General features: G+C 44.7%; 2 protein-coding genes across 6 annotated transcripts in view; one reads left to right on the top strand and one right to left on the bottom strand.

Moving 5' to 3' along the window:
* Positions 1-8,879: 8,879 nt before the first annotated feature.
* LOC137347320 (CD276 antigen-like) lies at positions 8,880-18,950 on the bottom strand. Its single transcript, XM_068011750.1, has 5 exons — positions 18,843-18,950; positions 14,976-15,074; positions 13,267-13,620; positions 11,791-12,072; positions 8,880-9,467 (listed from the first exon to the last, which is right to left on the bottom strand). The coding sequence occupies exons 2-5, from the start codon at positions 15,046-15,048 to the stop codon at positions 9,307-9,309; spliced, it is 870 nt and encodes a 289-aa protein (XP_067867851.1). The 5' UTR covers positions 15,049-15,074; positions 18,843-18,950; the 3' UTR covers positions 8,880-9,306.
* LOC137347321 (CD276 antigen-like) overlaps positions 10,860-19,732 on the top strand; it is a 55,351-nt gene continuing 46,478 nt past the window's right edge. The window contains exons 1-2 of one of the 5 annotated variants that reach the window (XM_068011753.1): positions 10,861-11,131; positions 13,816-13,860. In XM_068011753.1, coding sequence (XP_067867854.1) covers positions 11,125-11,131; positions 13,816-13,860 — 52 coding nt within the window. In that variant the 5' untranslated portion in view covers positions 10,861-11,124. Of the gene's footprint in view, positions 11,132-13,815; positions 13,861-14,851; positions 15,165-19,732 lie in introns of those variants that run through there. The other 4 variants (XM_068011751.1, XM_068011754.1, XR_010968931.1 and 1 more) reach the window with 4 other exon arrangements.

Genomic DNA, 19,732 nt, shown 5'->3' with positions numbered 1-19,732 from the left:
TCAACCTCATGGATGCGCCACAGTGATGCCAGCTGTTGCTCAAGTTCTGAAACCTGGAACTCAAGCTACTGCAACTGACAACACTTCCTACACATATGGCTATCCAGGATATAAGAAGCATACTGGAGTTCCCACATAGCACAGGATGTGCACTCTAGAGGTTGGAGCAGTCTGCCATTCCTTTATCAATTGATTAATAAGAATAAGGCAGCCTTGATCGGCACCTTAAACATTCACTCCCTCCAGCATTGATGCACAGTGGCAGCAGTGTGTACCAAGTACAAGATGCACTGCAGCAACTCATCAAGGCTCCTTCAACAGCATCCTCCAAACTTGTGACCTCTACCCCTAGAAGGACAAGGGCAGCAGACGCATGGGAACACCACCACCTGCAAGTTCCCCTCCAAGTTACACACCATCCTGACTTGGAACTATATCACCGTTCCTTCACTGTCGCTGGGTCAAAATCTTGGAACACCCTTCTTAACTCATTTCCCGGCGGAGAAGCAGGAGAAGGTAGCGACTCTTCGGTGGGTAAGTGAAGGCAACAGGAGCTGTGTTTTAAAAGTTGTTTTAAAAGTTGTACTTACTGTTTTCCTTGTGTTCAAGTTACTTTTGGCGCGGGAGGAACCGGAAGCTGGACGGCAGCAAGGACTCCTGGGTAGGTATTTTCTTTAAAGGTGCGGAGCAGAGTTAACCCGAGACACTACACATGTAGTGTTTCCCACCCATCCTCCTCCTCTAACCTAATAATAAGACCCTTTTTACCCTCCTCCTCTAGCCAAAAAGGACTGAACAGGTAAGCTATTTCACTGTTTTTGTTAATATCTATATTTGTACTTAATTAAGGGGTAATTGAGTAAAAGAAATGGCAGCCAGGGGAGTGCAGTGCTCCTCCTGCAGTATGTTCGAGGTGAGGGGAACCTCCGGTGACCCTGCCGACTTCACCTGCTGGAAGTGCATCCGTCTCCAGCTCCTATCAGACCGTGTTAGGGAACTGGAGCTGGAGCTGGATGAACTGAGGATCATTCGGGAAGCTGAGGGGGTGATAGATAGAAGCTACAGGGATGTCGTTACTCCACAAAACAAAGGCAGCTGGGTAACAGTTAGAGGTGGGAAGAGGTCAGTGCAGGGATCTCCTGTGGTCGTTCCCCTCAGCAACAAGTATACAGTTTTAGATACTGTTGGGGGGGACGGCCTATCGGGGGCAGGCTGCAGTGAACGGGCCTCTGGCACGGGGTCCTGCACTGTGGCTCAGAAGGGAAGGAGGGAGAATGGGAGAGCACTAGTCATCGGGGACTCGATGGTGAGGAGTACCGACAGGCGGTTCTGTGGGCGCAAGCGAGACGCACGGATGGTTTGTTGCCTACCTGGTGCCAGGGTCCGTGATGTTTGTGATCGCGTCTTCAGGATCCTTAAAGGGGAGGGGGAGCAGCCAGAGGTCGTGGTGCACATTGGCACCAACGACGTAGGAAGGAAGGGTGGCACAGATGTTAGAAGTGAGTTTAGGGAGTTAGGCTGGAAGCTGAAAGCTCGGACGGACAGAGTTGTTATCTCTGGTTTGTTGCCGGCGCCACGTGATAGTGAGGCTAGGAATAGGGAGAGAGCACAGCTGAACACGTGGCTGCAGGAATGGTGTAGAAGAGAGGGCTTCCAGTTCTTGGATAATTGGACTGCATTCTGGGGAAGATGGGACCTGTTCAAACAGGACGGGCTGCATCTGAACCAGAGGGGCACCAATATCCTGGGAGGGAGGTTTGCTAGTACTGTTCGGGAGGGTTTAAACTAGTTTGGGAGGGGGATGGGAACCGGACTTGTAGTCCAGGGACCAGTGGGTCCACTCAGAAAGACAAAGAGTGTAGTGAGGTATTGGGGAAGGTAGCACTGTCGCAGAGGACAGATGGGCACGGAGAAGGGTTAAAGTGCGTATACTTCAACGCAAGAAGCATCAGGAATAAGGTGAGTGAATTGAAGGCGTGGATGGGCACTTGGGACTACGATGTTGTGGCCATCACTGAAACGTGGATAGGTGAGGGGGAGGAATGGTTCTTGGAGGTACCTGGTTATAGATGTTTTCATAAGATTAGGAATGGTGGTAAAAGAGGTGGGGGGGTGGCATTGTTAGTTAGAAATAGTGTAACAACTGCTGAAAGAATTTTCGAGGAGGATCTGCCGACTGAGGCACTGTGGGTTGAGGTCAGGAACAGGAAAGGAGCAGTCACCTTGATGGGAGTTTTCTATCGGCCCCCCAATAGCAGCAGGGAGGTGGAAGAGCAGATTGGGAAACAGATTTTGGAAAGGAGCAGAAGTCACAGGGTAGTAATTATGGGGGATTTCAACTTCCCAAATATTGATTGGCAACTCTTTAGATCGAATAGTTTGGATGGGGTAGTGTTTGTGCAGTATGTCCAGGAAGCTTTTCTGACTCAGTATGTAGACTGCCCGACCAGAGGGGAGGCAATATTGGATTTGGTACTAGGTAATGAACCAGGGCAAGTGATAGAGCTGTTGGTGGGCGAGCACTTTGGAGATAGTGATCACAATTCTGTAGCATTCACTGTGGTAATGGAGAGGGATAGGTATGTGCAACAGGGCAAGGTTTACAATTGGGGGAAGGGTAGATATGATGCTGTCAGGCAGGAACTGAGGAGCATAAGTTGGGAGCATATGCTGGCAGGGAAGGGCACGGTCGAAATGTGGAACTTTTTCAAGGAGCAGATAGTAGGGGCCATTGATAAGCATGTCCCTGTCAGACAGGGAAGGGATGGTCATGTGAGGGAACCGTGGTTGACAAGAGAGGTTGAGAGTCTTGTTAGGAAGAAGAAGGATGCGTATATAAGGTTGAGGAAAAAGGGCACAGGCATAGCTCTGGAGGGATACAAGATGGCCAGGAAGGATCTGAAGAAAGGGATTAGGAGAGCTAAGAGAGGGCATGAAAAATGCTTGGCGGGTAGGATAAAAGAAAACCCCAAGGCCTTTTACGCGTATGTCAGAAATATGAGGATGACTAGGGGGACCGTAGGTCCGGTCAAGGACAATAGCGGGAGACTATGTGTTGAGCCGGAAGAGATAAGTGAGGTTTTGAATGAGTACTTCTCTTCGGTATTTACGAATGAGAAGGGGTGTATTACTGAAGAGGACGGTGTGAAACAGACTGGTAAGCTCGAGGAAGTGCTCGTTAGGAGGGAAGATGTGTTGGGGTTTTTGAATAACTTGAAGATAGACAAGTCTCCCGGGCCTGACGGGGTATATCCAAGGATGTTATGGGAAGCAAGGGATGAAATTGCAGAGCCGCTGGCAATGATCTTTTCATCTTCTCTGTTGACGGGGGTGGTACCAGGTGATTGGAGGGTGGCAAATGTTGTGCCCCTGTTCAAGAAAGGGAATAGGAACAACCCTGGGAATTACAGGCCAGTTAGTCTTACTTCGGTGGTAGGCAAGTTGATGGAAAAGGTGCTGAGGGATAGGATTTCTGAGCATCTGGAAAGACACTGCTTGACTCGGGACAGTCAGCACGGTTTTGTGAGGGGTAGGTCTTGCCTCACAAGCCTGATTGAATTCTTTGAGCAGGTGACCAAGCAAGTGGATGAGGGTAAACCAGTGGATGTGGTGTACATGGATTTTAGTAAGGCATTTGATAAGGTCCCCCATGGTAGACTTATGGAGAAAGTCAGGAGGCATGGGATAGTGGGGAATGTGGCCAGTTGGATTAAGAATTGGCTAACTGATAGAAGGCAGAGAGTGGTCTTAGATGGTAAATACTCAGCCTGGAGCCCAGTTACCAGTGGCGTGCCACAGGGATCAGTTCTGGGTCCTCTCCTGTTTGTGATTTTTATTAACGACTTAGATGAGGAAGTCGAAGGGTGGGTCAGTAAATTTGCAGATGATACAAAGGTTGGTGGAGTTGTGGATACCGAGGAGGGCTATTGTCGTCTGCAAAGGGACTTGGATAGGTTGCAGTGCTGGGCTGAAAAGTGGCAGATGGAGTTTAACCCTGAAAAGTGTGAGGTCGTCCATTTTGGAAGGACAAACACGAATGCAAAATACTGGGTTAACGGTAGGGTTCTTGGGCATGTGGAGGAGCAGAGAGACCTTGGGGTCTATGTGCATAGATCGTTGAAGGTTGCAACTCAAGTGGATAGGGCTGTGAAGAAGGCATATGGGGTGTTAGCGTTCATTAGCAGAGGGATTGAATTTAAGAGCCGTGAGGTGATGATGCAGCTGTACAGGACCTTGGTAAGGCCTCATTTGGAGTACTGTGTGCAGTTCTGGTCGCCTCATTTTAGGAAGGATGTGGAAGCCTTGGAGAGGGTGCAGAGGAGATTTACCAGGATGTTGCCTGGAATGGAGAATAAGTCTTACGAGGAAAGGCTGAACATTCTAGGCCTCTTCTCATTAGAACGGAGAAGGATGAGGGGTGACATGATAGAGGTTTATAAGATGATCAGGGGAATAGATAGGGTAGACAGTCAGAAACTTTTTCCCCGGGTGGAGCAAAGCGTTACAAGGGGTCATAAATTTAAGGTGAAGGGTGGGAGATATAAGGGGGATGTCAGGGGAAGGTTCTTTACCCAGAGAGTGGTCGGGGCATGGAATGCCTTGCCTGGGGAAGTTGTTGAGTCAGAAACTTTAGGGACTTTCAAACGGCTTTTAGATAGGTATATGGATAAAGGAGAATGATGGGGTATAGATTAAATTGTCCTTGACAGAGGACAAAGGATCGGCACAACATCGTGGGCCGAAGGGCCTGTTCTGTGCTGTATTTTTCTATGTTCTATGTTCTATTAACAGCACTGTGGGTGTACCTACACCAGATGGACTACAGCGGTTCAAGAAGGCAGCTCACCACCACCTTCTCAAGGGCAATTAGGGATGGGCAAGAAATGCTGGCCTAACCAGTGACACCTGCATCCCATGAATGAATAATATAAAAAACAAAGGGTGGTAGAAGTTTGGAGCTCTCTTCTGCAAATGCCAATTGAATCTAGATCAATTGTAAATTTTAAACCAAAGTTAAAGGGATATAGGGCAAAGGCGGCTATATGGAGTTAGGTCACAGAACAGCCATGATCTCATTGAATGGCAGACAGGCTCGAGGGGCTGAATGGCCTCCTCCTGTTCCACTGTTTCAATGAGTTATTAACTTTGCCTATTTTGTTATTTTGCATACTATGATTCATTCCTAGTTGAAGTTAACAATTGAATTAGAGGATTTAATTCCTGTGCCCTTCTCACTGACTGACCCATTATGAGGAAGGGCATTCCCTGTTTAGTTCACAGATGAAAAACAGTAATATTGTGAGTATTTTCCCAGAAAATTTTAAGAATGCTCAATTTATCTAATAAGATTAGCACACCAATAAAAAATTATGAACTTTTCTCTCTTAACTCCATGGGGCACAGCTGATTAAAGAACTGCTCATGATGAATTGCTATTAATCATCTGACAGAAACCGATACTGTAATTGATAAAATATTATCTCGATTACACAGGAAATTTCACACCATCTTTTTCAAACTTAACTATAGGTGAATCAAAATTCCCCTGATACTTTTAAACAACTCAAAATTGCTTGTTAGGATAATACTAATTTTAAAATAGTTGTTGAAACCAGTTTAAAAATGTTTTACAATATGATTCATTGGTTTATGCTGTCAGGCATAACTCACAAGTGAGTCATAAATACATGAGATTAAAAGAAATAGGAACAGGACTGGTTATTTGGCCCCTTGAGCCTGCTTCACCGTTCAACAAGATCCTGACGGATATACCCAAACACTTTCCCATTCAATCCCTGTATCCCTTGATTGTTGTGTCCAAAAGTCTGTCAATTTCAGTTAAATATACTCAAGGACTTTTAGCTGGGCTGGAGAATTGCAAAATTTCACAACTCTCCTCGTCGCAATCCTAAATGGGGTATCCCTTATCCTGAGGCTGTGTCCCTTAATTCTAGACTTTCCAGCCAGAGGGAAACAGCGTCCCCTCCTCTACCCGGTCAAACCCTCTAAGAATTTTATACATTTGCATGAGATCACCTCCCATTCTTCTAAACTCCAGAGAGTATAGGCCCATTCTGCTCAATCTCTCCTCATAGGGTAACCCAATTGAGTCAGTGTTACGACCAGGTGAGAAAGGTGTCTAGGGGTCTTTTACTGTCTTCACCTGGTCTAATTGTAACAGGGTTTAATTTCTAAACGCTGTGATTTGAGCTCTGCCTTTTGTGAATCCTTGTTCACAGATTTCCAATTAAAAGGCAAAGAAATGAGCATTAGCAGGCTTTCTCAGGTTTAAAGAGGAAAAGTGAAATTTATTAAACATTAAACTTAAACTCTAATTCTAATACGGTTAATGCCTACGGATATATGACGCGTCCGCGACAGCATGTACACGTGATACACACATGCAAATAGGGACAGAAAAGAGCAGAAGAAAAATTAAATGGAGAGGTTTGAGGCAGTCTCTAAAGGGGGGTTCTTGTTACTGTTTCTGTGTTTCCAGCTCGCCGTAGAGTCCTTGATTGTAGACAGCTCTTACTTTTCATTGGGGCCCAGTATTCTTATTAAACCTTGTTCACTGTAGGAGACTTTTCTCTCTTGGTGTTCATGTGTCTTCAATAGTTTCCGAAGCTGGTGAGAGCGAGATGAGAGCAGACAGGAGAGAGGTGTTCTCAGTCCATGAGCCAACAGCCTTCTGAGTTTCAAACACTCGATGGTAAGTTCAAAATTCAAACAATTCCAACAGTCAGCCAGCCATGTGATCAAACCAGTCTGGCCACATCTGTTTGTGTATTCGGCCATCTTAGCAGCTAACCTAGAATGCTAGTCTTTCCACCTTCAGCGTCTGGTAATCAAAAGTCCATTGTGGTTTAAATTGGAGCAGGGAATAGCCCCTTTGTTCTTTGAAGTACTGTCTGCGGATATGTTAATGTCTCTCTCCAGCCAAAGTTTCCAATTGTTTTATAAAGCAGGTTCTTCACCACCAGCAGTTTAAAATCAATGTTCATGTTGCAAAATAAATTTTCCTCAATCTTGGCAGGCAGGGATTTGCCTGGCATCAGCAATACACTGCATGATCCCTAAAGCAGCAAGGCTTGAGTGGTCTGCGTCAGGGCCTGGCCAAAACGGCATTCCCATGTTCGGAATGAACATGGCCCTGCAGTTTCTCTCCCAGTCTTGTCCAGTGACCCCAGTGACCCTGGAGAGGGGGCATCCACTGTCTGCAAGCCTGCTCAAGGACTTCCGCGACTGGTGGGCACTGCAGGGTACAGTGTCGAATTGACACAAGCATCAATATTTCTATTTGCGCTTTCAGTTCATCTGTTTTGTTTTGAATGCGATGTACATTCAGATACAGAGCCTTTAGTTTTGTCTTTTTATAACCTCTAGCCTTGTCTGCTGATTTACTTTTAGATTTGTCACTGTCCCTTCCTGTCACGGTCTATTTTATCTTTTCCCATATTAATACCTTTCTCTCTTGCCTTGTCTCTACTCTTTGATTGACCACATCTTCCCAAATGTGATCCCTTGCCCCCACTATTTAGTTTAAAAATCTCTCTACTTCCCTAGTTATGTGGCTCACTAGAACACTGATCCCAACTTGGTTCAGGTGTAGACTATATCAATGGTACAGCCCCCACTTTCCCCAGTACTGGTGCCAATGCCCCACAAACCAGAACCTACTTCTACCACACCAGTCTTTGAGCCACGCATTCATTTCTCTAATCTTGTTTGCCCTACTCCAATTTGCATGTGGCTCAGGTAATAATCCAGAGATTATTACCTTTGAGGTTCTGCTTCTTAATTTGTTCCTAGCTCCTCATACTGACTATGCAGAACCTCTTTCCTTGTCCTGCCTATGTATTTAGCACCTACATGGACCATGGCAACTGATCCTCCCTCTCCCATTGTAAGTTCCTCTCCAGCCCTGAGATGTCCCAAAATCTGGCACCAGGCAGGCAACACAGCCTTCTGGACTCTCGCTCTTTGCTACACAGAAGTGTCAATCCCCCTCACTATACTGTACCCTACTACCACTACTTTTTGCTCCCCCAACTTGAATGTCTTCCTGTACCATTGTCGGTCTGCTCAGCCACACTACAGCCCTCGTTCTTGACCATATCCTCAAACTTGTTGCTCAATTGCAAAGGCTGAGGCTCCTGCACTCCGACATTCTTGATCCCCTTACCTGCCTGACTCGCAGTCACACCCTCCTGTCCCTGACCACTGACCAAACCAGATCATCCTATCCTAAGGGGTGTGACTGCCTTCAGGAACAAAGTGCCCATGTAACTTTCCCCTTCCCTGATGCATCGCAGTGTCTGCAGCTCAATGACACTGAGCCAAAGCTCCTTATGCTGCAGACATTTGCTACAGACGTGGTTGCCATGGAATCCAGGAGCTCCCACATACTGCAAATACAACACATCACCTGTCCTGTGTTAATTTAATTTAACTTATTTTTTCTTAATTCATTTATAGTTCTCTTCCTTACTGAACTCTCTCACTCACTAAATTCCTTTCTTCACACTCTGTGCTCTCCAGCAGCACTGAGAGTCCCCTGAATTTATACTTTCTGAAAACAATGATGTGTCAGCTCTGCTAGAGCTCAGAAACCAGTTTAAGCTAGCTACCTAATTAACAAGCTACAGCTACTTTCAGAACTTGTATACCCCTGATTAAAACTGTAAGAAACTTACCTTGCCTCTTAACTTAAAGTAATTTCAGTTAATTGCTAACTGTAAACAAAAGAAAACCTAGATTTGAGATTAACCCTTAAAATCCACTCACTTACCAAACTCCCTTCTTCATACTCTATGCCCTCCAGCAGCATTTAGTGCAGAAGTGTGAGATGTGATATGCAAATATAAAAGCAACAAACGTGCAACTAATTTTGTTTATTAAAAAAAATGTATTTTCAAAAGCCTCATAAATGAAATGAAGTGCATTGGATTAGTCATTTACAGCATAGAAGGAAGTCATTATGCCCATCGAGTCCATACTAGCTCGTTGTGGAGCAATCCAGTCAATCCCACTCTCCACTTATATTGTGCTTTATTTTCTCTTCTGCAATATGCAAAGTTCAAATATGTTTTGGAATAAAAAATAAATTAAACTTTAATCTCTCCTGAGCCAGCAGAAGATAGATAATATATTACTATATTAAATAGATGAAGTTCTTGGCAGTTAGAAATGCAAATTGGATCAGATAGCATTTGGTTTTCAACATTTAGAAATTTTACAGTAACTTCATTTGTCTTCATGGCTGAAGAGGTAGCCTTTAACCACACGCATGACTTCATGGATCATTCAAGAAAATGTAGTTTCCATTTTGTCTTTCTTTATTTTCCAGTCAACGTGTTTCTTGTACAAGACTGTCCCGAGAATTAAAATGATTATAAATTCAGTAACGAGGAGAAAGACTACAAGCATCCATCGATTTCTTGTATGAACTTCAGCAGTTTTCATTTCTATGAAAAAAATTATGGCATTGGTTTCAGTGCTAGCTTGGTTTTCTTTGCTGATACAGTTTAAAATACAACCATAAAAGAATATGGTCACACGAGAAGGTAATTCTCTGGCATTTTTAAAAAATTGGCTAGTGTAGTAGCCTAAATCAGGAAGAAAAACAAAAAATGCATTAATATAAAACCTTTAAATGTAGAAAAACATCAAGGCACTTCAAAGTAGCATAAATCAGCCAAAAAAAACTTGCATTTATATAGCACCTTTCATGACTTCAAAGCAATTTACAGCCAATGAAGTACTTTTGAAGTGTGGTCACTTCAAAACATAGGAAAAACAGCAGCCAATTTGTGCACAGCAAGCTCCCACAGCACTAATTAGATAATGACCAGATATTTTTTTTTTAATGATGTTGGTTGAAGAATAATAACTGGCCAGACACTGGAGAGAACTCCACTGATCCTCTTCACTATAGTGACATGGGCTCTTTTACATCCACATGAGAAGGCAAAGGGGGGGCCTCAGCTTAACATCTTATCCAAAAGATGGCACTTCTGACAGTGCAGCAATCCCTCAATACTGCACTGGACTGTCTGTCCAGATGTAGTGCTCAGGTGAGACTGGACCACAACCTTCTGCCACTGATGCACAGCTGACATCTGCAAAAGGAAATATTAGCAGGGGTGGGTAAAAACTTGGTCAAAGATGTGGATTTTAAAGGAAAGCTTTAAAGGAGAAGATGGAAGAGAGACAGGGAGCTTGAGCGAGGGAATTCTGCTGCATAGGGCAGAGACGGCAGTCATTGTAGGGCAATGACAGTAAGGAATTCACAAACTGCCAGGGTTGGAGGAATGCAGAGTTCTTGGAGGATTGTAGGGTAAGTGAAATTTACAGAGATAAGGAGGGATGAGGGCATGAAAGGGACTTAAAACATAAAAGGATGAGAATTTTAAATTTGGAGGTGTTGTGGTGACTAGGAGCTGATGTCAGCCAGTCAGCAGAGTGAAAGATAGCAGGTCTTAGTGCAGGATAGGGGAATTTTGGATGAGGCAAAGTTCACATAGGACGGAGGATACAATATAGCAGCACGAGAAAAAAAAAAACCCTTCTTTCTAATAACTTTAATGAGAGCAAGAGGGAGGCATTAGAGAGAGTCATGAGCTGTATTCAAGTCACAATTGGACTCAAGCTATCTGGAATTAAAGATTTAAAAACAAAAAAGTTTGTCATAAAACGAGGAAACAGCTTTTGAAAGAAGTCAGAGCACTACAGCAGTTCCATTTGTGATCTTGGAAGATAGCAAGGCCAAGAATTGATAAGTCAAGAAGAAAGAATTGTAGGGTCAAAGTTCAAAAACGTGCAGCTGTCTAGAATTTTGAAACAGAGAGGAACTTGTGGAACAGAAATAACTTTCTGAAGAAGAACTGAAACAAGGGATGGGGGTGGGGTGTTTTGAGGCCAAAAACAGAGATCGGGACTGTTTCCAGGTGCCGATCACACCCCTGGGGGGAAACCAGTCAGACACTCACTGAGATTTTTTAAGGAGGCCCCACCTTAATTGGTCTGGAGACAGGTTCGCTGCCTGGTTAAGGATGATAGCAAGCTCTCAAAGCTAGAGAGCCAACCCAACGCCTTACAACTTGAAAGGAGCAGCAGGCTGTAATGGAAGGTAAGTGAGAAAATGGAGTGCCCTCCCTCCAACTTAAATCTTGAATTAAAAAATCTCTTTTGCAGTTAGGTCACTACTGGGGAGGGGAGGGGAGGGGAGGAAGGGGAACCCCTCTATAGGGCAGCCTGTGGCTGCTCCTGCACCCAGGCAAGCAGAGATGGCCTCTAAGCCTGCTTGGAGCACATGCCCCCTCACCTGCACCCGTTCCCCCCCACCCCTTCACCCCATCCCCTGAGGATTGCAGGCCCCGTCCATGCACCTAAACTGATAAACTGGCTCCTGCCGCCTGCGGGAACCTGGCGACTGACAGGGAAATTCCAGTTGGCCTCCTTTTTATGGCATCAATTAGGTGCTTCATGAGCATAACTGTCTACACACCATGTGCAGTTAGGTAATCCTACCACAGCCTCCCCACCCCGATCCCACCTCTGCAAAAGTAGCCAAGGTGGGATGGAGCCAGGAGGCTGGCACGCTGGCCAGGATGTCTATTTTTAGCTCGTCCACCTCCGATCCCGATCCTGGCAGGGGCTGAAAAATCAGCCCAAAGCATTCTTCGCTTTACCCAATGCATAGAGACTAAGATGTAGCAATTCAGTTTTGTATTACAAGATAACGGGAGGTTATGATACTGAAGGTGTCAGACACACAAGTTAACCTACCTGTAAGACCAAATGTTCTGGAAACTGATTGGTGTAGCACATCATTCCTTAACCTAAAGGTGTAGTTGGAACTTCTATTGTGATCATGGATTTCCAGAATACTCTGCAGCAAGTATAGACCATCTCCGCTTTGTCGGTACGAAGTCTCAGTCAGTCTAGAAATATCCTCATTTTCTTCATTGTACCAGGAAACAGAAGCCTTAGGATAACCTTGGGATTCAAATCTGAACACTGTCCCAGATGGTCTTAATTGGATAAAAAAGTCAGGTTCCTTGTAATATGCTGCAGAATAAAACAAGCAATTAAAAACAAGAAACAAAAATAATGCCAACTAGGAATTTTCTTCCTGTTAATAACTAATTGAATAATGCAATAAAAGCTTTAAATTCTCAAAAACAACTTCAAGTACAAACACACCTGTAGCAATTATTGCTGTCCGTATCAATTGGAAGATATTTACATCATAGTAAACAAATTATCTAATTGAAGGTGAAAAATCCCACAATATCCAGCCAGAAGTGGTTAAACCAAGATCCAGTATCGAGGAGAGTGCTGTCCAGCTGTTTAGACGGCCAGTGAAGGGTATTAATGAACAGCCAGCCACTCACGTTAAACTAAGACTTTGAGCTTTCATATGGCACCTGCACCCAGCAGAAGATGCAATTCATAATCACTGAACACCCAAGTTCACACTGGATGCACAAACTGCAACAGTTCAATCTTTTCTTGGATAAAGTAGAACCACTGTGTGCTGGTGGCTGCTCTGCTTGGCAAAAAGTTACCCAGCAGCAATTTAAGTGAGCAGCACAAAATCAACTTTTGATTTGACACAGACTCCACAGAGTGTTTGTGGATTGCCACCTTCCTTCCTGGAATTGGCAGCTTCTGAACTGAATCTCCAGCACAAACTGATCAGTACAGCTAAAAGGAAAAATGTCAACGAACTTGGCAAATAGGATCTGAATACTAAATCCACAAGATGCATCACATTTTACTGACATTCGACCTGGATATTTACAGCACAAATTGAAGCACTTATTTCCCCCTCTCTTTTCTTGTCACTTTTTCCCTCCCTGTACCCACTTGCTCCTGTAGGAGTTTGACTCTTTGCTGGGGTAACCAGGGCTATGCACAGGCATCAGCTTAAATCACCATTATTCATACGTAATCCTCAATAGTTAAGGTCAGTGTGCTTTTCATCTACGAGGAGATCACATTTCAACTGGATTCTGGAGCCATCCCGATAGACATTTCCAACAGGGGCTACAGAATAGCAAAGAGGAGTGGCCACCCTAACAGATGGGCTGAAGCCAGCCATTACACCACTAGAACTGTTGCAGCATAGAGGAGCTAAACTGGCACAGTCTGGGCACCAGTGCCTGCCTCAGGCATTCAATCATTAGTCTCACTGGGCCATCTGGGGAACCCAAGAACAAAGATTTTAATTTGCAGCAGAGAAAAAATGAACACAAGTACCTGTAAATATCAGCGACATAGTGCTCTGGTCATTTCCTTTTGTATTACTGACAAAGCACTGGTATTGTCCAGCATCCGCTGGCCTCACTCGGTCTAACTTCAGCGAAGCATTCCCCTGTTTTAACTGCTCCGGGAATAAGCTTGTCCTCCCTGAATACTGAGGGCTTTGTCGACTCAGTTGCTCTTTTCCATAATAATAACTGTAAACAACTTCCTCCGTCTCGACATGTTGCCAACCGATGACCAGTCGTTCTAGTGATGATTCATCCTGAACTGTAAAGCTACATCTCAGCACGGTATATTGGCCATAGATAGCAGTCACTGGTGCCTCCGGAGTGTCAACCTTAAACTCAGCTGGGAATAAAACAATAGATTATAGCAGCGTTGTTCCAAGAAGAGATTTATCTTAAAAATCTCCATTAAGTACTTTATTTCAAAAGGATGATTATGAGACAACTTAATCATGAACACATTTCAAGAAAGACAAATGAGAGGAAAACCTGAAAGACATTATCCCCTCTGCTGCTTTTTCTCCCCCTTCCCCGACAGGTCGATATTTCCTGGTTTACTTTTCCACCCCCTCAAGCAATTCAGGTGAACATTACCCGAATCATAGCTACTCAACCCGAGAGCCTGGGAACTGCACATTCCAGCTGGGAGCCACTGGACAGAAAATCGGGGTAGGACCCAATTTTCTTTTTCTTTTTAAACCCTACAGAGCCACTGGGGGCCAATTGTTCCCCCCCACCCAAATCCATTGCTGCCCTCAAAAAATCAGTTTCAGTGCAGACTAAGGATCAAATCCGGTATCTCCTGGTCTGTTCGCCTGGTGCCAAACCAGGGTATGTTTACCCAAAAGCTACTGAGGAAGTGGAGAAACTTAAGAGTTTGTGGAAATATAAAAAAAAATACATGGAAAGGCAAAAGCAGAGAAGAAACAACAGACTAGATAACCTCAACACATGCAACAATATTTAAAGAGGATACCTAAAGCCCCAAATCAATAAACATATAAATCTTAACTCAATAACTATGTACGCACTACTATCATTGAGAGAAACAATGGAATTGGGGGATTGGGCAGTGCAGTTTGTTAAACACTGGCCTTTCAATTCTGGGATCCCGATATGAATCCTACCCAAACAGAGAATGAGAATCTTCTTTGCAATGCTGCTACAGGAGGTCAGTTTGGATGGTCTCACTGCAGTTCCTACGGAGCATGAACACATAATACAAAGTGGCCCCAAAACTGGCAATCACACTCCGAGAGACCACAAGATGACCAAGGTGATAGGAGGAAAAATGTCACAGATCCAGCAGTGAAGGATCCTTTTCCGAGATTGGGCTGGAGGATCATCACTGGGGCAACAGCTTCATTGAAATGGGGGCTTTACCCCACTGAAGTGTTGATCTGATTGAAAGGGAAAATACTCTGTTCGCCAACACACCTTCACACCACAAAACTGGCATCAAAAAAGTAACTGCAGCACATGATCAGTAAACCACAAAACAGATGGGGCTGCTGGAATATTTTGGTACTTTTAACCTCTGAAGAGAAATATTTACTTGGGAAGTACCCATTTTACCCAATAAATAGCCTAACATCACAAATGTTTTGAGCCCTTGCCAAGCAGTGAAGCCGGCTCTTTAAACCGCACAGATTATTTATTAAAATGTGTGTAAGAAAACAGTTTAACAGGAAGTCTTACCAACAGCCAAACTGAATCCAATAATCACCAAAACGCTGATCAGACTTCTCACAATACTTGGATCACTTCGCATAATACTCTGATCTGCTACTTCGACACCTGTCAAAACAAGATACATGATCACCAGTGGAAACTATGAGCTGATCTTCATTTCTGCAGCTGCAGACACAGCAATGGCTCCACCTCCAAGTAATTATTGGCTCTAAGGCACTTTGGGACATCATAGAGATAGTTCTTTCTTTGCATATTGAGAACAGAATCAGTTTTACAACCTCAAGTTGTTGATTTTTAAAAATGCTAGTCACCATTTGCGATAATGGATCGTCATTTTGGTCACAATTGGGCATCTAGTCCTCGTGTTGATGTTAATAGAGCAGACCTTTATGGAGACTTTGAGATGGTCTTTGAAACGTTTCCTTTGGCTCCTGTGTGTGAGTGCCTGTGTGTGAGTGGGCTCCCTGGTATAGCTCAGGAGTAGAGTGCCTGTTTGAGCAGTCTTGAGTCGGGCATTCTAATGCCATATCCTGTCCATCTCACCTGAGGTGAGATTATCATGCCCTCCATACTTGGCATGTCTGTGTCTTGGAGAACACTTATGTTTGTCCTTTTGTCCTCCCAGTTGATTCGCCAGATCCTTCCAAGACAGCGTTGATGATGTTGTTCTTGGGCCTTAACATAACGTCTATAAGCTGTTCAAGCTTCAGCACCATAGAGGGAAGCGTGGGGAGAATCACTGTTTACTGTCGGGTCTGATATGATTCTTGAAAACTCAAGTATGTACTTTACATAGGCTGTGCTAGCATATTGGATTCGGTGGTGTACCTATTCATCAATGTCAGCTTGTTGGGATAGATAGCTTCCAAGATATGGGAAGTGAAGGACTTTTTCTCAACACTTCACCATGAATCTCAATTGAAGGCGTTGGATTTAATACATTTGGTGAAGGTTGGTAGCGGACTCTGGTCTTCCTGGTGTTCAGGGCAAGTTCCATGCTCTCATAGGCTTTAGTGAGTATATCAACTATCCTAATTAGTTCTTCAGAGTGGGCACTAACTTGTGCATCTATTACAGAAGTGGTTGTTGTCTTGGTTTAGGCCTTCAGCCTGTTGAGGTTGAATTTACCATCAGTGCGCTGTTATTACCACACCTGAGGGTGCCTGTCAGTAGTAAGCTGTGGTGTTACTGCAAGAAAGATTGAGAATAGTGTTGGTGCAATGACACACCCCTATTTGACACCTGTTGAGAGGAAAGGGTCCACAGTAGAGCCATTGCAAAGTACTGTTATTTTCATATTGTCATGTGGGAGACAGTTGATGTTAGTGAACTCAGCCGGACATCCATATTGCTGTAGCGCCTTCCAAAAGGTCAGTTCAATTCACTGAGTGGAAGGCCATGTGCAAAGGGATTTCTGCTCTCTGCACTTCTGAAGTTGGTGTGCTGTGACGATCATGTCGGTTGTTCCTCTGGTGAGTCAAAAGCCGCTCTGGGACTCTGGAAGGACTTCCTCTGCAATTGGCGAGAGGCAATTAAGAAGTATCCTAGCTAGGACTTTGCCAACAGTTGAGAGCAATGTTATGCCCCTGTAGTTGCTACAGTTCAACTTCAATTTACTTGTATTTCCTTCAATTTAGTATACTGTATTTGCTGCTCACAATGTGATTGGTCTCCCCAGTGTAGAGGCAAACACAGATTGGGTGGTTGCTTTGTGGAATACCTCCGCTCAGTCTGAAAGCATGACCCCAAGCTTCTGAATGCTTGCCATTTCAACATCCCTCCCCCCACCCCCTGCTCTCATGCCCACCTTTCTGCCCTTGGTCTGCTGCAATGTTCCAGTGAACATCAACGCAAGTTCGAGGAGTAGCGCCTCATCTTTTGATTAGGTACTCTGAAGTCTTGTGGAGTTCAACAATGTTAGAACATGACTGGCCTTTTTTGAATATTTTTCTTTATTTCATTTAATTTATATTTTTAACCATGTGCCTGTTTTTCATGTGCTTTTGGACAGAGCTGCTTATTACTCTGCCATTAACACTCTCTCTGAACTAATGCTTTGTCTTTCACCACAAGCATTAACACACTCTCTGCCTTTGTCCCATGACAGCTTTGTTACTTCATCTCTCCTGTCCTCTGCCCTATCACACACCTTCCCTTTTGTCCCCTTCCACATCAAACCACCCCCACCTCCCTTCACTTGCTTAAAACCTAATTCTTCTCCAACCTTTGCCAGTTCTGATGAAGGGTCACTGACATGAAACATTAACTCTGCTTCTCTCTCCACAGATGCTGCCAGACCTGCTGAGTATTTCCAGCACTTTCTGTTGTTTTATATCATTGAACTTGGTGTCATTTGACAGGCCAGAGACCTTTAACTTTCTCCGTACCTGTTAGTTCCTTTTGGGAACCGCCTGAAGTGCTAATACTGAGCGAATGAGTCAGTCACAAGAACACAAGAATTAGGAGCAGGAGTAGGCCATTCAGCCTAAATTGATCGAGCATTAGTTGGCCGTAACCATAGCACATGTAGTCAGCACATCTTTTCAATCCCTGGTCCTGACTAACAAAGTCTATTACGTGCCAGTGTGCCTTGAAATGGTTTCTTTGGTGGAAAAGAGTGTTAGTGACCACAAGACCATGTGCACAGGCTAAGAAGGCAAATACCGTTGGGATTGGACTTTCAAACTCCATGCTTTCCAGTGGTGTTCAGCCGAAGGGCATGGTTGTCCCCCATCCTGGCACTGAAATCACTGAGAAGTATGATCTTTTCGAACATACGAATGAGGAGCAGGAGTAGGCCACTCGGCCCTTCATGCCTGCTCCACCATTCAATAAGTTCATGGCTGAACTGATTACTCCACATTTCCACCTACCCCCAATAACCTTCCACCCCCTTGCTTATCAAGAATCTATCTACCTCTGCCTCAAAAATATTCTGTAATCATACAGTTGTCAGAGTTGTGTCTAAGTTGTAGTAGAAGGTTTCTTTCACTTTGGCCTGAGAGTCCAAGGTAGGTGCATAAACACTGATGGGGTTGGCAGATTGATTGCCTTTGAGCTTGAGTGTCATAAGATACTCCTTGATCCCAACAAGGGGTTCGTGGAGTCTCCTCAAGTTTGTTTTTGATGGAAAAGCTGTAAATTGCGGGTCCTTCTTTGTGATTTTCCCTTGTAAACCAAGGTCAAGTCCAAAATAATGACACATTTGCAACTCGTGCATTACTTTCAGTATCGTGATGAAATATCACGTGCAACAGGCTCCCAGTAATGTGCCATTCCCTATTCAACGCTTCATTTACAGAACAGATATGCTTTCCCCTTGTCATCATCACCCTTCAAAAAAAAAGGGGGGGAACAAGTTGAACAGCTTCACTTTACCTCTGCTACACTTGTACATTTTATAGGTTACAACATAGTAATGAATTAAATCATTGACACCCCACCAGCAAACAGGGACAAAAGCCAAGTCGGAATCCCAGCTCTGGTTTGCCATATTCCTGGCGATTTGATCCTGTGATATTTGATGGTGCAACATTACTGGTGACAGTGTAACATATTGTATCTGTTATTGTATTTACTTCAGTATCACCGAGCACCACCACCCCATCCCGAACAACATATTTATATCACAAAAAGTTAACTAAATGTTATTCATCTCACCGTAAACCGAAACTTTCTATTCTTGTTAGTATTTGAGATAAGTAGTTTGAATGAACAGGGCCAGTGAGATGTTTCTACTGTGTTGAGCACAATGAGAAACAGCAAGTAAATAACACACAACAAAATCATTGAGTAACTTCTAACTAAAGTGATTGTACAAAACTCAGCAAGTTATAAAAATAATAAAAACCAAAACAAATTCAATGGTCTTACTTGTGTCTCTGTCTCTGTCTCTGTCAGTGATGTCAGTGATCCCGATCCCCGAGCTCCGCAATCTAACAAATATCCTGCACTTTCCAACTATTTATAGAGTTTAAACTATGCAGAATATTCCAGACGGATCAGTGTTCATCACCATGACGATGCTCACTGACGTCACCCCTTCATCACAGAAATCCCTCCCCCCCCCACCCCGCTCCTCCCCCGCTCCCGAGTACCCCCCACCCCGCTCCTCCCCCGCTCCCGAGTACCCCCCACCCCGCTCCTCCCCCACCCCGCTCACCCCCGCTGCCGAGTACCTCCCACCCCGCTCCTCCCCCGCTGCCGAGTACCCCCCCCACCCCGCTCCTCCCCCGCTGCCGAGTACCCCCAACCCCGCTCCCCCCCCCCGTGATTTCCCGCTGCCTACTACTCCCCCGCAAAATCCCGCTGCCAACTACACCTGGCTCCCCACCGTGCTGCCCGAAGAAGGGGTGGGGGGGGGGTAGTGGGGAACGGGCAGCGGGAGGGATGATGGAGCGAGCGGCCGAGGGCAGGGTGGCGGAAACAGGGAGCGAGTGACCGAGTTGGAAGGGGTGATGAGAAGGGGAATTCCCGTAGGGAATGACACATTGCTGGGGACTGTTGCACGTGATATCTAATCAAGGTTGTGAGTAATGCACCAGTTTCCAAATCCGCAACCTCTACCAACTAGAAGGACAAGGGCAGCAGATGCATTGGAACACCACCACCTGCAAGTTCCCCTCCAAGTCACACACCATCCTGACTTGGAACTATATCACCGTTCCTTCACTGTCGCTGGGTCAAAATCCTGGAACTTCCTAACAGCACTGTGTGTGTACCTACACCCCAAGGACTGCAGCGGTTCAAGAAGGCAGCTCACC

This window comes from Heterodontus francisci, chromosome 31, assembly GCF_036365525.1.
Source record: "Heterodontus francisci isolate sHetFra1 chromosome 31, sHetFra1.hap1, whole genome shotgun sequence".
Lineage (NCBI taxonomy): Eukaryota > Metazoa > Chordata > Chondrichthyes > Heterodontiformes > Heterodontidae > Heterodontus > Heterodontus francisci.
This window is presented reverse-complemented; position numbering and strand designations above follow the sequence as displayed.